At 54.8% G+C, this 21,185-nt stretch overlaps 1 protein-coding gene across 2 annotated transcripts in view; it reads left to right on the top strand.

The window, feature by feature from the left end:
* Window positions 1-1,286: 1,286 nt before the first annotated feature.
* The window catches only part of LOC144935381 (aryl hydrocarbon receptor nuclear translocator 2-like), an 83,327-nt gene continuing 63,428 nt past the window's right edge, over window positions 1,287-21,185 (top strand). Inside the window, exons 1-5 of one of the 2 annotated variants that reach the window (XM_078861956.1) lie at window positions 1,287-1,312; window positions 3,079-3,208; window positions 8,778-8,822; window positions 16,294-16,335; window positions 17,633-17,674. In XM_078861956.1, coding sequence (XP_078718082.1) covers window positions 1,303-1,312; window positions 3,079-3,208; window positions 8,778-8,822; window positions 16,294-16,335; window positions 17,633-17,674 — 269 coding nt within the window. In that variant the 5' untranslated portion in view covers window positions 1,287-1,302. Of the gene's footprint in view, window positions 1,380-3,078; window positions 3,209-8,777; window positions 8,823-16,293; window positions 16,336-17,632; window positions 17,675-21,185 lie in introns of both variants that reach the window. The other variant, XM_078861957.1, reaches the window with a different exon arrangement.

The following is a 21,185-nucleotide window of genomic DNA, read 5'->3' as shown; positions in this document are numbered from 1 at the left end:
AGGGAGAAGGGGGAGTGAGGGGAGGGAGATGGGGGGAGCGAGGGGAGGGAGATGGGGGAGTGAGGGAGGAGAAGGGGGAGTGAGGGGAGGGAGATGGGGGAGTGAGGGAGGGAGATGGGAGTTTGAGGGAAGGGAGGAGTGAGTTTCAGGGGAGGGAGATGGGGGGCGAGGGGAGGGAGATGTGGGTGGGGGGTGAGGGGAGGGAGGAGGAGGAGTGAGGGGGGAGTGAGGAATGGGGGAAGGGGGGGTGAGGGGAGGGAGAATGGGGTTGAGGGGAGGGAGATGGGAGAGTGAAGGGAGGGAGAAGGGGAGTGAGGAGAGCGAGGAGGGGGAGTGATGGGAGGGAGAAGGGGGGTGAGGAGAAGGAGGAGGGGGAGTGATGGGAGGGAGAAGGGGGGTGAGGAGAGGGAGGAATGGGTAGTGATGGGAGGGAGCAGCGAGGTGAGGGGAGGGAGAAGGGGGAGTGAGAAGAGGGGGAAGGGGGAGTAAGGGGGAGGGAGAAGGGGGAGTGATGGGAGGGAGGAGTGAGATTCAGGGGAGGGAGAAGGGGGGTGAGGGGAGGGAGGAGGGGGGAATGATGGAATCGAAGACGGGGAATGAGGGGAGGGAGAAGGAAGAGTGAGGTGACGGAGGAGAGGGATTGATGGAAAAAAGAGGGGGAGTGAGGGGAGGGAGGAGGGGGAGTGAGGGGAGGGAGACGGGGGAGTGAGGGATAAGAGAAGGGGGAGTGAGGGGAGGAGGAGTGAGATTCAGGGGAGGGAGGAGGAGGGTGAGGGGAGAGGGAAGGGGGAGTGCGGAGACGGGGTGGGGGGGTGACGCGAGGGGGTAATGCGCCGAGTGAGAGAGAAGGAGGAGGGATCAAGAGAGAGAGGGGAGGGCAGGGGGAGGAGGAAGGAGGGGTGAGGGGAGGGGCGCTGCTCGTAGGGTCCGCCTCCATTGTGTTGCATCCCTGGCAGGAGCAGAGGGAGCAGCGGAGACACAGGGAGACAGCGGGGAGACACGGGAGACAGCGGGGAGACAGAGAGAGACACGGGGAGACGCCGGGAGACTGGAGCCGCAACACCTCGTCTCCGCCACGTGCAATGGCAGCAGCCGCAGCGAACGCGGTGTGAGGGTGAGGGTGGTGGTGGTGGTGGTGAGGGGCGAGGATTTGGTGGGGAGAGAGGAGCGTGCGGTGAGCGGAATGGTGATGAGAGGAATAATGGGAACACGTCCCATTCGTCTTGGGGCGTGGGTGGGGTGGGGGTGGCGCTCGGTGATGGGTGGGGGGATGATGATGGAGGGTGGTGATGAGAAAGAACGATGCAGGAAGGTGATGATGGTGATGACGAGGGGATGGTGGTGATGATGGAGGGGATGATGGAGGGTGGTGAGACAAGGTGCGTGTGTGATCGTGAGATGTGCGTCATGTCGTCGGTGATGATGGCATGTGTGCGGTGGTCATGGTGACAGGCGTGTGATGAGGTTGGTGATGATGGGCAGGTGTGAGGTGGTCATGGTGAGAGGGCGTGTGATGAGGTTGGTGATGATGGCAGGTGTGAGGTGGTCATGGTGACAGGCGTGTGATGAGGTTGGTGATGATGGCAGGGTGCGAGGTGGTCATGGTGACAGGCGTGTGATGAGGTTGGTGATGATGGCAGGTACGAGGTGGTCATGTGACAGGCGTGTGATGAGGTTGGCTGATGATGGCAGGTGCGAGGTGGTCATGGTGACAGGCGTGTGATGAGGTTGGTGATGGTGGCAGGTGCGAGGTGGGTCATGTGACAGGCGTGTGATGAGGTTGGTGATGGTGGCAGGTGCGAGGTGGTCATGGTGACAGGCGTGTGATGAGGTTGGTGATGGTGGCAGGTGTGAGGGTGGTCATGGTGACAGGCGTGTGATGAGGTTGGTGATGGTGGCAGGTGCGAGGTGGTCATGGTGACAGGCGTGTGATGAGGTTGGTGATGGTGGCAGGTGCGAGGTGGTCATGTGACAGGCGTGTGATGAGGTTGGTGATGATGGCAGGTGTGAGGTGGGTCATGGTGACAGGTGTGTGATGAGGTTGGTGATGATGGCAGGTGCGAGGTGGTCATGTGACAGGCGTGTGATGAGGTTGGTGATGGTGGCAGGTGCGAGGTGGTCATGTGACAGGCGTGTGATGAGGTTGGTGATGATGGCAGGTGCGAGGTGGTCATGGTGACAGGCGTGTGATGAGGTTGGTGATGGTGGCAGGTGCGAGGTGGTCATGTGACAGGCGTGTGATGAGGTTGGTGATGATGGCAGGTGTGAGGTGGTCATGGTGACAGGTGTGTGATGAGGTTGGTGATGATGGCAGGTGTGAGGTGGTCATGGTGACAGGCGTGTGATGAGGTTGGTGATGATGGCAGGTGTGAGGTGGTCATGGTGACAGGCGTGTGATGAGGTTGGTGATGATGGCAGGTGTGAGGTGGTCATGGTGACAGGTGTGTGATGAGGTTGTGATGATGGCAGGTGTGAGGTGGTCATGGTGACAGGTGGTGTGATGAGGTTGGTGATGATGGCAGGTGTGAGGTGGTCATGGTGACAGGTGTGTGATGAGGTTGGTGATGATGGCAGGTGCGAGGTGGTCATGGTGGACAGGTGTGTGATGAGGTTGGTGATGATGGCAGGTGCGAGGTGGTCATGTGACAGGTGTGTGATGAGGTTGGTGATGATGGCAGGTGCGAGGTGGTCCATGGTGACAGGTGTGTGATGAGGTTGGTGATGATGGCAGGTGCGAGGTGGTCATGTGACAGGTGTGTGATGAGGTTGGTGATGATGGCAGGTGCGAGGTGGTCATGGTGACAGGTGTGTGATGAGGTTGGTGATGATGGCAGGTGCGAGGTGGTCATGTGACAGGTGTGTGATGAGGTTGGTGATGATGGCAGGTGTGAGGTGGTCATGGTGACAGGTGTGTGATGAGGTTGGTGATGATGGCAGGTGTGAGGTGGTCATGGTGACAGGCGTGTGATGAGGTTGGTGATGATGGCAGGTGTGAGGTGGTCATGGTGACAGGTGTGTGATGGTGACCCCATTCTCACCATGCCGCCCCCTCTCCCCTCCTCCTCCCTGTGACCCCAGCGGCTGACATGACTGACCAGGCCGTGCCCGCCGGGGTCACTGGGGTCACGGGGTCAGGGACCCCTGCCGGGGTCACCGCCTCCACCCAGGGCTGCGTCGCTGCAGGGCAGCGGGGCAAGCGGCGCCCAGGGTGCGACACCTCATCTCGTCTCACCTCGTCTGACTCACCTCACTCACCTCACTCACCTCGTCTGACTCACCTCACTCACCTCGTCTGACTCACCTCGTCTCACTCACCTCGTCTGACTCACCTCACTCACCTCGTTCTGACTCACCTCGTCTGACTCGCCTCACTCACCTCACTCACCTCGTCTGACTCGCCTCACTCACCTCACTCACCTCGTCTGACTCGCCTCACTCACCTCACTCACCTCGTCTGACTCACCTCACTCACCTCGTCTGACTCACCTCGTCTGACTCACCTCACTCACCTCGTCTGACTCGCCTCACTCACCTCACTCACCTCGTCTGACTCACCTCACTCACCTCGTCTGACTCGCCTCACTCACCTCACTCACCTCGTCTGACTCACCTCGTCTGACTCGCCTCACTCACCTCACTCACCTCGTCTGACTCACCTCGTCTGACTCACCTCACTCACCTCGTCTGACTCACCTCACTCACCTCACTCACCTCGTCTGACTCGCCTCACTCACCTCGTCTCACTCACCTCGTCTGACTCACCTCGTCTGACTCGCCTCACTCACCTCGTCTTACTCACCTCGTCTGACTCACCTCGTCTGACTCGCCTCACTCACCTCGTCTCACTCGTCTCACTCACCTCGTCTGACTCACCTCACTCACCTCGTCTGACTCACCTCGTCTGACTTGCCTCACTCACCTCACTCACCTCATCTGACTCACCTCGTCTCACTCACCTCACTCACCTCGTCTCACTCACCTCGTCTCACTCACCTCGTCTGACTAACCTCACTCACCTCGTTTGACTCACCTCGTCTGACTTGCCTCACTCACCTCACTCACCTCGTCTGACTCACCTCGTCTGACTCACCTCACTCACCTCGTCTGACTCACCTCACTCACCTCGTCTGACTCACCTCGTCTGACTCACCTCACTCACCTCACTCACCTCGTCTGACTCACCTCATTCACCTCGTCTGACTCACCTCACTCACCTCGTCTGACTCACCTCGTCTGACTCACCTCACTCACCTCACTCACCTCGTCTGACTCACCTCGTCTCACTCACCTCGTCTGACTCACCTCATTCACCTCGTCTGACTCACCTCGTCTGACTCACCTCACTCACCTCACTCACCTCGTCTGACTCACCTCACTCACCTCACTCACCTCGTCTGACTCGCCTCATTCACCTCGTCTGACTCACCTCGTCTGACTCACCTCACTCACCTCACTCACCTCGTCTGACTCACCTCGTCTGACTCACCTCGTCTGACTCGCCTCACTCAACTCGTCTGACTCACCTCATTCGCCTCGTCTGACTCACCTCACTCACCTCGTCTGACTCGCCTCACTCACCTCACTCACCTCGTCTGACTCACCTCGTCTGACTCACCTCATTCGCCTCGTCTGACTCACCTCACTCACCTCGTCTGACTCGCCTCACTCACCTCACTCACCTCGTCTGACTCACCTCGTCTGACTCACCTCACTCACCTCACTCACCTCGTCTGACTCACCTCACTCACCTCGTCTGACTCGCCTCACTCACCTCGTCTGACTCACCTCGTCTGACTCACCTCACTCACCGCACTCACCTCGTCTGACTCACCTCACTCACCTCGTCTGACTCGCCTCACTCACCTCGTCTGACTCACCTCGTCTGACTCACCTCACTCACCTCGTCTCACTCACCTCACTCACCTCGTCTGACTCGCCTCACTCACCTCGTCTGACTCACCTCGTCTGACTCACCTCACTCACCTCGTCTGACTCACCTCACTCACCTCGTCTGACTCACCTCACTCACCTCGTCTGACTCACCTCACTCACCTCGTCTGACTCACCTCACTCACCTCGTCTGACTCGCCTCACTTACCTCGTCTGACTCACCTCACTCACCTCACTCACCTCGTCTGACTCACCTCACTCACCTCGTCTGACTCACCTCACTCACCTCGTCTGACTCACCTCACTCACCTCGTCTGACTCACCTCACTCACCTCGTCTGACTCACCTCACTCACCTCGTCTGACTCGCCTCACTCACCTCGTCTGACTCACCTCACTCACCTCACTCACCTCGTCTGACTCACCTCACTCACTTCATCTGATTCGCCTCACTCACCTCGTCTGACTCACCTCACTCACCTCACTCACCTCGTCTGACTCACCTCACTCACCTCGTCTGACTCGCCTCACTCACCTCGTCTGACTCACCTCGTCTGACTCACCTCACTCACCTCGTCTGACTCACCTCACTCACCTCGTCTGACTCGCCTCACTCACCTCGTCTGACTCACCTCGTCTGACTCACCTCACTCACCTCGTCTGACTCACCTCACTCACCTCGTCTGACTCGCCTCACTCACCTCGTCTGACTCACCTCGTCTGACTCACCTCACTCACCTCGTCTGACTCACCTCACTCACCTCGTCTGACTCGCCTCACTCACCTCGTCTGACTCACCTCGTCTGACTTACCTCACTCACCTCGTCTGACTCGCCTCACTCACCTCGTCTGACTCACCTCGTCTGACTCACCTGACTCACCTCGTCTGACTCGCCTCACTCACCTCGTCTGACTCACCTCGTCTGACTCACCTCACTCACCTCGTCTGACTCACCTCACTCACCTCGTCTGACTCGCCTCACTCACCTCGTCTGACTCACCTCACTCACCTCACTCACCTCGTCTGACTCACCTCACTCACTTCGTCTGATTCGCCTCACTCACCTCGTCTGACTCACCTCACTCACCTCACTCACCTCGTCTGACTCACCTCACTCACCTCGTCTGACTCGCCTCACTCACCTCGTCTGACTCACCTCGTCTGACTCACCTCACTCACCTCGTCTGACTCACCTCACTCACCTCGTCTGACTCGCCTCACTCACCTCGTCTGACTCACCTCGTCTGACTCACCTCACTCACCTCGTCTGACTCACCTCACTCACCTCGTCTGACTCGCCTCACTCACCTCGTCTGACTCACCTCGTCTGACTCACCTCACTCACCTCGTCTGACTCACCTCACTCACCTCGTCTGACTCGCCTCACTCACCTCGTCTGACTCACCTCGTCTGACTCACCTCACTCACCTCGTCTGACTCGCCTCACTCACCTCGTCTGACTCACCTCACTCACCTCGTCTGACTCGCCTCACTCACCTCGTCTGACTCACCTCACTCACCTCGTCTGACTCGCCTCACTCACCTCGTCTGACTCACCTCGTCTGACTCACCTCACTCACCTCGTCTGACTCGCCTCACTCACCTCGTCTGACTCACCTCGTCTGACTCACCTCACTCACCTCGTCTGACTCACCTCACTCACCTCGTCTGACTCGCCTCACTCACCTCGTCTGACTCACCTCGTCTGACTCACCTCACTCACCTCGTCTGACTCACCTCACTCACCTCGTCTGACTCGCTTCACTCACCTCGTCTGACTCACCTCGTCTGACTCACCTCACTCACCTCGTCTGACTCACCTCACTCACCTCGTCTGACTCGCCTCACTCACCTCGTCTGACTCACCTCGTCTGACTCACCTCACTCACCTCGTCTGACTCGCCTCACTCACCTCGTCTGACTCACCTCGTCTGACTCACCTCACTCACCTCGTCTGACTCGCCTCACTCACCTCGTCTGACTCACCTCACTCACCTCGTCTGACTCGCCTCACTCACCTCGTCTGACTCACCTCGTCTGACTCACCTCACTCACCTCGTCTGACTCGCCTCACTCACCTCGTCTGACTCACCTCGTCTGACTCACCTCACTCACCTCGTCTGACTCACCTCACTCACCTCGTCTGACTCGCCTCACTCACCTCGTCTGACTCACCTCACTCACCTCGTCTGACTCACCTCGCTATCCTCGTTTTAAAATTCCAAAACGTCAAGCGGCCAGCAACAAACGGCGACGTCATCAGAGTTGCAAATGGTTGAGAGTGCAGCGCGAGTCCTTCCAGCGAGCGAGGCTATCAGTGCGAGCGCTTGGGGGAGCTGAGATAATGGTGCACGCTGGACTTCTTTCGCACCGTACGTGAGCCAACCGTGATAAATGATGATGATGATGATGGAAGGAGGCGATTCGAAAGTGGAATCGTCTCCTCCCAGACAGAGGGAGAGGTGAGGTGACGGTGATGAGGGGGGGGGGGGGGAGTCGCTGCAGCAGCAGCAGCAGCAGCCTGAAGAGCAATGGGAACGGTACGGGATGAGATGGGGGCATTGACCAAGCTGATAATATAAAAACTAACGTATTTTATTTTTATTTTACCAGGTAAGGCCCACTTAGCTATATAGCTCTTTTCAGAAGCGACCTGGCTACAAAGATAGCTCAACGAAGTGGCTTATCAAGTCGAAATGTATAGCAGCCAAACGCGTGATGTTGATTCTGAATGTGGAGGGGAAAAACCGGAGGACCTGGAGAAAACTCGACTCGACCACGGGGAGAGAGACCCGCAAACTCCAAATACACAGCAGCAGCAGGCGCAGGCGCAGGGTTGGCGTCGAACCCACGACCTCCTGCACGCCAGGCGAGGGAGTTAACACCTCGCCACCACGGCGCCCAATATATTGATGTGCTATGAAAGAGGACCATTGCCAGAAACGTCGCCTAGTTGTTTCCTTTCAAGGCCACGCATACGCACACATACACGGGGTGACAGACGTGTTGAGTGCTGTTGCTCAATATGTAGGTGGTGTCAGAGCCCTTGGCGAGGGGGTGAGCTGAGAGTTTGGTTTTGGAAGAGGATCGAGGCTGGGAGGAGACCTTGCTCAGGGTTGGAGATGGTTGCCGTGGTGTTGTTGGGAATTGTCGAGGGGGGGGGGATGGGGGGTGAAGGATGTCGATGGTGGGTGGAAGACGTGGACAGGTAACGGGAGCAGGGAGCAACAAGAACGGAGGCTGAAACAATGAACTCGCAAATCCACCAGGGCCAGTGCCGCGCAACGGAATTGATCGACAGACGCATAGACAATGACATGAAATAATTGAGAGACAGAGAGACAAAGACACACGGACGCCAACATGCAACTGTCAAATAGACAGACACACGGGCAGTTAAATTAAACGGTTAAACATGCTGTCTAAAACTATTTTATTGCAGCAATTGTCATATTCTTCCACTTTGTTACCACGGCGTACATGCCCCCCCCCCCGCCTCGCCCCCCACCGTGAGCAGTCTGGCATGCAGGTAGTGTCGTCTCACCGGCGGTCGAAAGCAATTCTGCTCCACATTGTGCAAACGCTCGTCAATGGAGCCGGTCGAGCATAACGCAATATAGGACCACAGAGCTTGGGCAATTACCCACGCCTGGCGTGCAAACACCGCTACAAATAGCTTCCGCGGTGTTTTCAGATGCAATTTGCTTCAATCGCACCACTAAATGCAAATGAAATATAGCATATAGTTATTATTAGCATTATGATTTGAGATCATTTATGCAGCTGGCCCGCTGGCCTCGGTGGGCAGCGGACGAGAGGTGGCGGGCGACGGTTGGACTCCTCTCCCCTGTGCCGCTGTGCCCCCGTGCCGCCCCCCCCCCCCCCAGGCTCGAGTTTGACGACGAAGGGCAGGGATCCGGCAAGTTTCCCCGGTGAGCACCCTCCGCCTACCACTAACCACACTAGCCAATCACAGACTCACCGTGGCCCTACCACTAACCACACTAGCCAATCACAGACTCACCGTGGCCCTACCACTAACCACACTAGCCAATCACAGGCTCACCGTGGCTCTACCACTAACCACACTAGCCAATCACAGACTCACCGTGGCCCTACCACTAACCACACTAGCCAATCACAGGCTCACCGTGGCTCTACCACTAACCACACTAGCCAATCACAGACTCACCGTGGCCCTACCACTAACCACACTAACCAATCACAGACTCACCGTGGCCCTACCACTAACCACACTAGCCAATCACAGGCTCACCGTGGCTCTACCACTAACCACACTAGCCAATCACAGGCTCACTGTGGCTCTACCACTAACCACACTAGCCAATCACAGACTCACCGTGGCCCTACCACTAACCACACTAGCCAATCACAGGCTCACCGTGGCTCTACCACTAACCACACTAGCCAATCACAGGCTCACTGTGGCTCTACCACTAACCACACTAGCCAATCACAGACTCACCGTGGCCCTACCACTAACCACACTAGCCAATCACAGGCTCACCGTGGCTCTACCACTAACCACACTAACCAATCACAGGCTCACCGTGGCTCTACCACTAACCACACTAACCAATCACAGGCTCACCGTGGCTCTACCACTAACCACACTAGCCAATCACAGGCTCACCGTGGCTCTACCACTAACCACACTAACCAATCACAGGCTCACCGTGGCTCTACCACTAACCACACTAGCCAATCACAGGCTCACCGTGGCTCTACCACTAACCACACTAGCCAATCACAGACTCACCGTGGCCCTACCACTAACCACACTAACCAATCACAGGCTCACCGTGGCTCTACCACTAACCACACTAGCCAATCACAGGCTCACCGTGGCTCTACCACTAACCACACTAACCAATCACAGCATCACCATAGTTCTAGTGCTATCTCTACTAATCACTAAGATCCAATTCCTAACCACACTATCCAGTCAGATCATATCTGTAGCTACACGAACCGATTGCAATTTTATCACAGATTCATCCATAACCACAATAACTAATCACAATCTCATTATAGCTCTGTCCCGAACCACATGAAGCAATTATACCCTAAAGTTAACGTCACTATCATTATCCCTAACCACGCTGGGCAAATCAGACCCTAACTCTAACCACGCTGGGCAATTAGACCTTAACTCTAACCACACTGGGCAATCAGACCCTAACTCTAACCACGCTGGGCAATTAGACCCTAACTCTAACCACGCCGGGCAATTAGACTCTAACTCTAACCACGCTGGGCAATTAGACCCCAACTCTAACCACACTGGGCAATTAGACCTTAGCTCTAACCACACTGGGCAATTAGACCCTAACTCTAACCACACTGGGCAATTAGACCCCAACTCTAACCACACTGGGCAATTAGACCCTAACTCTAACCACACTGGGCAATTAGACCTTAGCTCTAACCACACTGGGCAATTAGACCCTAACTCTAACCACACTGGGCAATTAGACCTTAGCTCTAACCACACTGGGCAATTAGACCCCAACTCTAACCACACTGGGCAATTAGACCTTAGCTCTAACCACGCTGGGCAATTAGACCCTAACTCTAACCACACTGGGTAATTAGACCTTAGCTCTAACCACACTGGACAATTAGACCCTAACTCTAACCACACTGGGCAATTAGACCTTAGCTCTAACCACGCTGGGCAATTAGACCCCAACTCTAACCACACTGGGCAATTAGACCTTAGCTCTAACCACACTGGGCAATTAGACCCCAACTCTAACCACACTGGGCAATTAGACCTTAGCTCTAACCATGCTGGGCAATTAGACCCTAACTCTAACCACACTGGGCAATTAGACCTTAGCTCTAACCACACTGGGCAATTAGACCCTAACTCTAACCACACTGGGCAATTAGACCTTAGCTCTAACCACGCTGGGCAATTAGACCCCAACTCTAACCACACTGGGCAATTAGACCTTAGCTCTAACCACACTGGGCAATTAGACCCTAACTCTAACCACGCTGGGCAATTAGACCCCAACTCTAACCACACTGGGCAATTAGACCTTAGCTCTAACCACACTGGGCAATTAAACCCCAACTCTAACCACACTGGGCAATTAGACCTTAGCTCTAACCACGCTGGGCAATTAGACCCTAACTCTAACCACACTGGGCAATTAGACCTTAGCTCTAACCACACTGGGCAATTAGACCCTAACTCTAACCACACTGGGCAATTAGACCTTAGCTCTAACCACGCTGGGCAATTAGACCCCAACTCTAACCACACTGGGCAATTAGACCCTAACTCTAACCACGCTGGGCAATTAGACCCCAACTCTAACCACGCTGGGCAATTAGACCCTAACTCTAACCACGCTGGGCAATTAGACCTTAACTCTAACCACGCTGGGCAATTAGACCCTAACTCTAACCACACTGGGCAATTAGACCCTAACTCTAACCACGCTGGGCAATTAGACCTTAGCTCTAACCACACTGGGCAATTAGACCCTAACTCTAACCACACTGGGCAATTAGACCCTAACTCTAACCACACTGGGCAATTAGACCTTAGCTCTAACCACACTGGGCAATTAGACCCTAACTCTAACCACACTGGGCAATTAGACCTTAGCTCTAACCACACTGGGCAATTATACCTTAGCTCTAACTACACTGGGCAATTAGACCTTAGCTCTAACCACGCTGGGCAATTAGACCCCAACTCTAACCACACTGGGCAATTAGACCTTAGCTCTAACCACACTGGGCAATTAGACCCTAACTCTAACCACACTGGGCAATTAGACCCTAACTCTAACCACGCTGGGCAATTAGACCCTAACTCTAACTACACTGGGCAATTAGACCCTAACTCTAACCACGCTGGGCAATTAGACCCTAACTCTAACCACGCTGGGCAATTAGACCCTAACTCTAACCACGCTGGGCAATCAGACCCTAACTCTAACCACACTGGGCAATCAGACCCTAACTCTAACCACGCTGGGCAATCAGACCCTAACTCTAACCACGCTGGGCAATTAGACCCTAACTCTAACCACACTGGGCAATTCGACCCTAACTCTAACCACGCTGGACAATCAGACCCTAACTCTAACCACACTGGGCAATTAGACCCTAACTCTAACCACGCTGGGCAATCAGACCCTAACTCTAACCACACTGGGCAATTAGACCCTAACTCTAACCACGCTGGGCAATCAGACCCTAACTCTAACCACACTGGGCAATTAGACCCTAACTCTAACCACACTGGGCAATTCGACCCTAACTCTAACCACGCTGGACAACTAGACCCTAACTCTAACCACACTGGGCAATTAGACCCTAACTCTAACCACGCTGGACAACTAGACCCTAACTCTAACCACACTGGGCAATTAGACCCTAACTCTAACCACGCTGGGCAATTAGACCCTAACTCTAACCACGCTGGGCAATTAGACTCTAACTCTAACCACGCTGGACAACTAGACCCTAACTCTAACCACGCTGGGCAATTAGACCCTAACTTTAACCACACTGGGCAATTAGACCCTAACTCTAACCACGCTGGGCAATTAGACCCTAACTCTAACCACACTGGGCAATTAGACCCTAACTCTAACCACGCTGGACAACTAGACCCTAACTCTAACCACGCTGGGCAATTAGACCTTAGCTCTAACCACATTGGGCAATTAAACCCTAACTCTAACCACACTGGGCAATTAGACCCCAACTCTAACCACACTGGGCAATTAGACCCTAACTCTAACCACACTGGGCAATTAGACCTTAGCTCTAACCACACTGGGCAATTAGACCCTAACTCTAACCACACTGGGCAATTAGACCTTAGCTCTAACCACACTGGGCAATTAGACCCCAACTCTAACCACACTGGGCAATTAGACCTTAGCTCTAACCACGCTGGGCAATTAGACCCTAACTCTAACCACACTGGGCAATTAGACCTTAGCTCTAACCACACTGGGCAATTAGACCCTAACTCTAACCACACTGGGCAATTAGACCTTAGCTCTAACCACGCTGGGCAATTAGACCCCAACTCTAACCACACTGGGCAATTAGACCTTAGCTCTAACCACACTGGGCAATTAGACCCTAACTCTAACCACGCTGGGCAATTAGACCCCAACTCTAACCACACTGGGCAATTAGACCTTAGCTCTAACCACACTGGGCAATTAGACCCCAACTCTAACCACACTGGGCAATTAGACCTTAGCTCTAACCACGCTGGGCAATTAGACCCTAACTCTAACCACACTGGGCAATTAGACCTTAGCTCTAACCACACTGGGCAATTAGACCCTAACTCTAACCACACTGGGCAATTAGACCTTAGCTCTAACCACGCTGGGCAATTAGACCCCAACTCTAACCACACTGGGCAATTAGACCTTAGCTCTAACCACACTGGGCAATTAGACCCTAACTCTAACCACGCTGGGCAATTAGACCCCAACTCTAACCACGCTGGGCAATTAGACCCTAACTCTAACCACGCTGGGCAATTAGACCTTAACTCTAACCACGCTGGGCAATTAGACCCTAACTCTAACCACACTGGGCAATTAGACCCTAACTCTAACCACGCTGGGCAATTAGACCTTAGCTCTAACCACACTGGGCAATTAGACCCTAACTCTAACCACACTGGGCAATTAGACCCTAACTCTAACCACACTGGGCAATTAGACCTTAGCTCTAACCACACTGGGCAATTAGACCCTAACTCTAACCACACTGGGCAATTAGACCTTAGCTCTAACCACACTGGGCAATTATACCTTAGCTCTAACCACACTGGGCAATTAGACCTTAGCTCTAACCACGCTGGGCAATTAGACCCCAACTCTAACCACACTGGGCAATTAGACCTTAGCTCTAACCACACTGGGCAATTAGACCCTAACTCTAACCACACTGGGCAATTAGACCCTAACTCTAACCACGCTGGGCAATTAGACCCTAACTCTAACCACACTGGGCAATTAGACCCTAACTCTAACCACGCTGGGCAATTAGACCCTAACTCTAACCACGCTGGGCAATTAGACCCTAACTCTAACCACGCTGGGCAATTAGACCCTAACTCTAACCACACTGGGCAATCAGACCCTAACTCTAACCACGCTGGGCAATCAGACCCTAACTCTAACCACGCTGGGCAATTAGACCCTAACTCTAACCACACTGGGCAATTCGACCCTAACTCTAACCACGCTGGACAATCAGACCCTAACTCTAACCACACTGGGCAATTAGACCCTAACTCTAACCACGCTGGGCAATCAGACCCTAACTCTAACCACACTGGGCAATTAGACCCTAACTCTAACCACACTGGGCAATTCGACCCTAACTCTAACCACGCTGGACAACTAGACCCTAACTCTAACCACACTGGGCAATTAGACCCTAACTCTAACCACGCTGGACAACTAGACCCTAACTCTAACCACACTGGGCAATTAGACCCTAACTCTAACCACGCTGGGCAATTAGACCCTAACTCTAACCACGCTGGGCAATTAGACTCTAACTCTAACCACGCTGGACAACTAGACCCTAACTCTAACCACGCTGGGCAATTAGACCCTAACTTTAACCACACTGGGCAATTAGACCCTAACTCTAACCACGCTGGGCAATTAGACCCTAACTCTAACCACACTGGGCAATTAGACCCTAACTCTAACCACGTTGGACAACTAGACCCTAACTCTAACCACGCTGGGCAATTAGACCCTAACTCTAACCACGCTGGGCAATTAGACCCTAACTTTAACCACACTGGGCAATTAGACCCTAACTCTAACCACGCTGGGCAATTAGACCCTAACTCTAACCACGCTGGGCAATCAGACCCTAACTCTAACCACGCTGGGCAATCAGACCCTAACTCTAACCACGCTGGGCAATTAGACCCTAACTCTAACCACACTGGGCAATTCGACCCTAACTCTAACCACGCTGGACAATCAGACCCTAACTCTAACCACACTGGGCAATTAGACCCTAACTCTAACCACGCTGGGCAATCAGACCCTAACTCTAACCACACTGGGCAATTAGACCCTAACTCTAACCACACTGGGCAATTCGACCCTAACTCTAACCACGCTGGACAACTAGACCCTAACTCTAACCACACTGGGCAATTAGACCCTAACTCTAACCACGCTGGACAACTAGACCCTAACTCTAACCACACTGGGCAATTAGACCCTAACTCTAACCACGCTGGGCAATTAGACCCTAACTCTAACCACGCTGGGCAATTAGACTCTAACTCTAACCACGCTGGACAACTAGACCCTAACTCTAACCACGCTGGGCAATTAGACCCTAACTTTAACCACACTGGGCAATTAGACCCTAACTCTAACCACGCTGGGCAATTAGACCCTAACTCTAACCACACTGGGCAATTAGACCCTAACTCTAACCACGTTGGACAACTAGACCCTAACTCTAACCACGCTGGGCAATTAGACCCTAACTCTAACCACGCTGGGCAATTAGACCCTAACTTTAACCACACTGGGCAATTAGACCCTAACTCTAACCACGCTGGGCAATTAGACCCTAACTCTAACCACACTGGGCAATTAGACCCTAACTCTAACCACACTGGGCAATTAGACCCTAACTCTAACCACGCTGGACAACTAGACCCTAACTCTAACCACGCTGGGCAATTAGACCCTAACTCTAACCACACTGGGCAATTAGACCCTAACTCTAACCACGCTGGACAACTAGACCCTAACTCTAACCACGCTGGGCAATTAGACCCTAACTTTAACCACGCTGGGCAAATCAAGGCCTTCATGTCGCCGTACCCCGAACCGCACGCTGGACGCTGCCATGACCCCCACGTTATCGTCTCCATTGTCGCCATCATCATCATCATCAACATCGGTTTCTTTATTTGGAATGGTCACGTCTTCTGCATTGATTTTGTTGTCCATGTTTCCACTTGGTGGTGCGCTGTGTTGTGCTGTGCTCTGGCGTGGCGTGGTGTTGTATGTTGTCGTATGGGGCGTTTTGGTGTATTGTGGTGTGGGGTGTCGCGATATGGTGTGTCGTGGGTTGGTGTGTCGTGGGTTGGTGTGTCGTGGGTTGGTGTGTCGTGGGTTGGTGTGTCGTGGGTTGGTGTGTCGTGGGTTGGTGTGTCGTGGGGTGGTGTGTCGTGGGGTGGTGTGTCGTGGGGTGGTGTGTCGTGGGGTGGTGTGTCGTGGGGTGGTGTGTCGTGGGTTGGTGTGTCGTGGGTTGGTGTGTCATGGGGTGGTTTGTCGTGGGTTGGTGTGTCGTGGTGCGGTGTGTCGTGGTGTGTGCTCGGCCCCGCCACGTGTGTAGGTGTGCGGAGGAGGCCTCCGTGGAGAGAGACTCGTGTGCCAGGTATCACTGCTTCCCGCACACCTGTGTTTTAATTTATTACATCATCATTTTGTTTTTTGATCCATGCGATCATTTCCATCCCTATCCCGAACACCTTCACACTCCAATCCTATTCCTCTTGAGAATGCAGCACATTCCTGTACACCTGCCCTGGGTCTGTGCAAGCTATTCACACCCCGTTCGCCCGCTCACGCACCTGTCCCCCTACACGCCTTCACACCTGCCGCACCTGCCGCACCTGTACACCCTGATGTGTACCTGCACACCCCGCCTGTCGCTATAAGTGGCTGTGTCCCGAGGTGGGAGAATGGCTCAGAAGGACGCTTCATTAATATGAGTTTAACAATTCATTGAATAATACGTTCAACCCGTAACGCGCCGATGCAGTTTCAGCGCTCGCTTACTCTCGCAGAGAGAGAGAACGACTCAGAGGCGCGAAGAGGAACCACAGACGAGCAGAAACTGCAGTAGCAGCCACACGATGAGCTGGCGCCAGAAATTTCCCAAGCTCTGCTGTACTCTACACATGAAGGCGTTATCGGCCAATTAACGAGTGTTCATACACGTTGGAGGAAAACCGGAGCACCTGGAGAAAACCCACTCGTGCTAGGCGACAACACCCTGTGCCATACAGATGGAACAAGTGGAGTGCACATTTAGACTGTCCGCTAAGTCGGGCTACGCGCCAGCTCCGAGAAGTGGACGTTTCGGCTCGACAGACGATGCGCCCAACGCTCTTTGCGCAGAATCTCGGCGTGCCTCTCTAGTCGTGGATAAATATCGTCGCTATTTCACACAGCGTTTTCTGAGATCTCAACTTCCCTGGGCCATTCCCCCCCCCCCCCCGGTCGCAAGGCGGTTGCACTGCTTCGCTGCAAGAATTCCAAGTCGAAAATGTTCGCGTCTCTTACACTTTAATGCGGAGGGGAATCTCAACGTTAACATGGGTTTGCATGGGGCTGTGGGATAATGAACGGGCTGGGTGGGTGATTGGGGTGGTGTCAATGCGTGTGGTGGGGTCTATGGGGATGGGAGAGTGAGCAGGGTGTTGTGTATATGGGGTGTGAGCATCTATTAAGGTCCGGTCGGCACACGTGGGGGGGGGGGGGGTAGAGTTGGCCCCAACCACGCCGTTCCGGCCTTAATAGGTGCTCGCCAACAGCACCAGCCCCAACACTCTGCACTACGTCTCTAGTATGGGGGGAGGGCGGGGGGATACTGGATCTGTGCCTCTGTGCGGGGTGTGCGTGTGACGGTGTGCGTGGGTGTTTGTGTCGGGTGTGGCACGCGTGGGCAGACGGACGGACAAACCAGTCACCCTGCCTGGGCCTGCCTGTCTGTGTGTGATACCACCACCACACACACACACCCGCACACACACACTTGCACACACCTGCACACACATGCCTACACACGTGCACGACTACACACCCACACATCCACTACCTATCCGTGTGTGATACCACCACACACACACACCACCTCCACACACACCCGCATCCGCATTGGCTGCACCCTACTGCCTGTCTGTGTGTGACACCATCAATGCACACATCCGCAAGTACACCCGCATGGCTACACCCCACTGCCTGTCTGTGCAATACCACGCGCCCCCACGCACACGCGCACACTCTCCTCACACGCACACTCATACGGCTACACACCCCCTGCCTGTCTGTGCGTGACACCCACCACCGCACACACACCCACAATCACACCGATACGACTACACACCCCGGGCCTGTCCGTGTGTGACATCTCTGTCGCACACCCGCATGGCTACACACCGCGGTTGCATGGCCCATGAGCGAGATGCACACCCACGCACTACACACACCCACGCACACCCCCTACACATACCCACGCCCACCCCCTACACACACCCATGCACACCCCCTACACACACCCACGGACACCCCCTACACACACCCACGGACACCCCCTACACACACCCACGCACACCCCCTACACACACACCCACACACACCCCCTACACACACCCACGCCCACCCCCTACACACACCCACGCACACCCCCTACACACACCCACGTACACCCCCTACACACACCCACGCACACCCCCTACACACACCCACGCACACCCCCTACACACACACCCACGCACACCCCCTACACACACCCACGCACACCCCCTACACACACCCACGCCCACCCCCTACACACACCCATGCACACCCCCTACACACACCCACGGACACCCCCTACACACACCCACGGACACCCCCTACACACACCCACGCACACCCCCTACACACACACCCACGCACACCACCTACACACACCCACGCACACCCCCTACACACACCCACGCACACCTCCTACACACACCCATGCACACCCCCTACACACACCCACGCACACCCCCTACACACACCCACGCACACCCCCTACACATACCCACGCACACCCCCTACACACACCCACGCACACCCCCTACACACACCCACGCACACCCCCTACACACACCCACGCACACGCACACCCCCTACACACCCACACGCACACCCCCTACACACACCCACGGACACCCCTACACACCCACGCACACGCACACCCCCTACACACACCGACGCACACCCCCTACACGAACCCACGCACACCCCCTACACACACCCACGCACACACCCTACACACACCCACGCACACCCCCTACACACACCCACACCCCCCCACACACACACGCACACCCCTATACACACCCACATGCACACCCCCTAAACACCACCTATACACCCACGCACACCCCCTACACACACCCCCTACGCACACCCCCTAAACACCCCCTACACACCCACGCACACCCCCTACACACACACCCACACACACCCCCTACACACACCCACGCCCACCCCCTACACACACCCACGCACACCCCCTACACACACCCACGTACACCCCCTACACACACCCACGCACACCCCCTACACACACCCACGCACACCCCCTACACACACCCCCTACACACCCACGCACACCCACTACACACACCCCCTACACACCCCCTACACACACCTCCTACACACCCACGCACACCCCCTACACACACCCCCTACACACCCACACACACCCCCTACACACACATGCACACCCACTACACACACCCCCTACACACCCACGCACACCCCCTACACACCCACACACACCCCCTACACACACCCACTACACACCCACGCACACCCCCTACACACACCCCCTACACACCCACGCACACCCCCTACACACACCCCCTACACACCCACACACCCCCTACACTCACCCCCTACACACCCACACACACCCTCTACACACACCCCCTACACACCCACGCACACCCCCTACACACACCCCCTACACACCCACGCACACCCCCTACACACACCCCCTACACACCCACGCACACCCCCTACACACCCACGCACACCCCCTACACACACACTATGCACACACACACACACACCCTACACACATACACCCACTACACACACCCACTACATACACACCCCCCCACCACACACTACGTGCAATTCACCTACACACACACACATTTCCCCCCTCTTCACACATCTGTTCTCTAAACCCCCTCCACATGCACACCCTGACATGCAAGCACATACACTCTACCACAAACCACACACACCAACACAATCACTGCACACAAAGCAACACATCAACACCGCACACACACCTACCCATCCCGTATGCCCACAACCCACACACATACCACACACAAACAACACACACATACCTAACCACACCTCATACACATTCACACACACACCTCACACACAATACCCACACCTACACCCATCGCCCTCCACTCTACACAAAACAACACCCTACCTGCATCCATGCACACTCACCTACACATACGCATGCACACCATGCCCTTACCCTCCTTCCCTTACCTACCCTCCTCATACCTTACATACACACACACACACCCCAACCTACCTACCCTCCTCATACCTTACATACACATACACACACACCAACCTACCTACCCTCCTCATACCTTACATACACACACACACACCAACCTACCTACCCTCCTCATACCTTACATACACACACACACCAACCTACCTACCCTCCGCATACCTTACATACACACACACCAACCTACCTACCCTCCTCATACCTTACATACACACACACACACACCAACCTACCTACCCTCCTCATACCTTACATACACACACACCAACCTACCTACCCTCCTCATACCTTACATACACACACACCAACCTACCTACCCTACGCAAAACCTCCACAAACACCCCGCTGCCACCCTTCCTTCCTTGTCTCTCCACAATCATGAATACACAACCTCCACACACACCACACACACACCACACACACCACACACACACAACCTCCACACACACCACACACACACCACACACACCACACACACACAACCTGCACACACCACACACACACCACACACACACACACCACACACACACCACACACACACAACCTCCACACTCACCACACACACACCACACACACCACACACACACAACCGGCACACACCACACACACACACACACCACACACACTTACCACACACACGCCACACACACACCACACACACACCACACACACACAACCTCCACACTCACCACACACACACCACACACACTTACCACACACACACCACACACACACCACACACACACAACCTCCACACTCACCACACACACACCACACACACCACACACACACAACCGGCACACACCACACACACACACACACCACACACCCCATACACACACAATCTCAACACACACACCACACACACACAACACATCCATGCCACACACCCACCAACACCGTCTTCCCTTCCT

Source organism: Lampetra fluviatilis, chromosome 13, assembly GCF_964198595.1.
Source record: "Lampetra fluviatilis chromosome 13, kcLamFluv1.1, whole genome shotgun sequence".
Lineage (NCBI taxonomy): Eukaryota > Metazoa > Chordata > Hyperoartia > Petromyzontiformes > Petromyzontidae > Lampetra > Lampetra fluviatilis.
The sequence above is the reverse complement of the archived record's forward strand: the minus strand, read 5'-3'. Positions and strand labels throughout refer to the sequence as shown.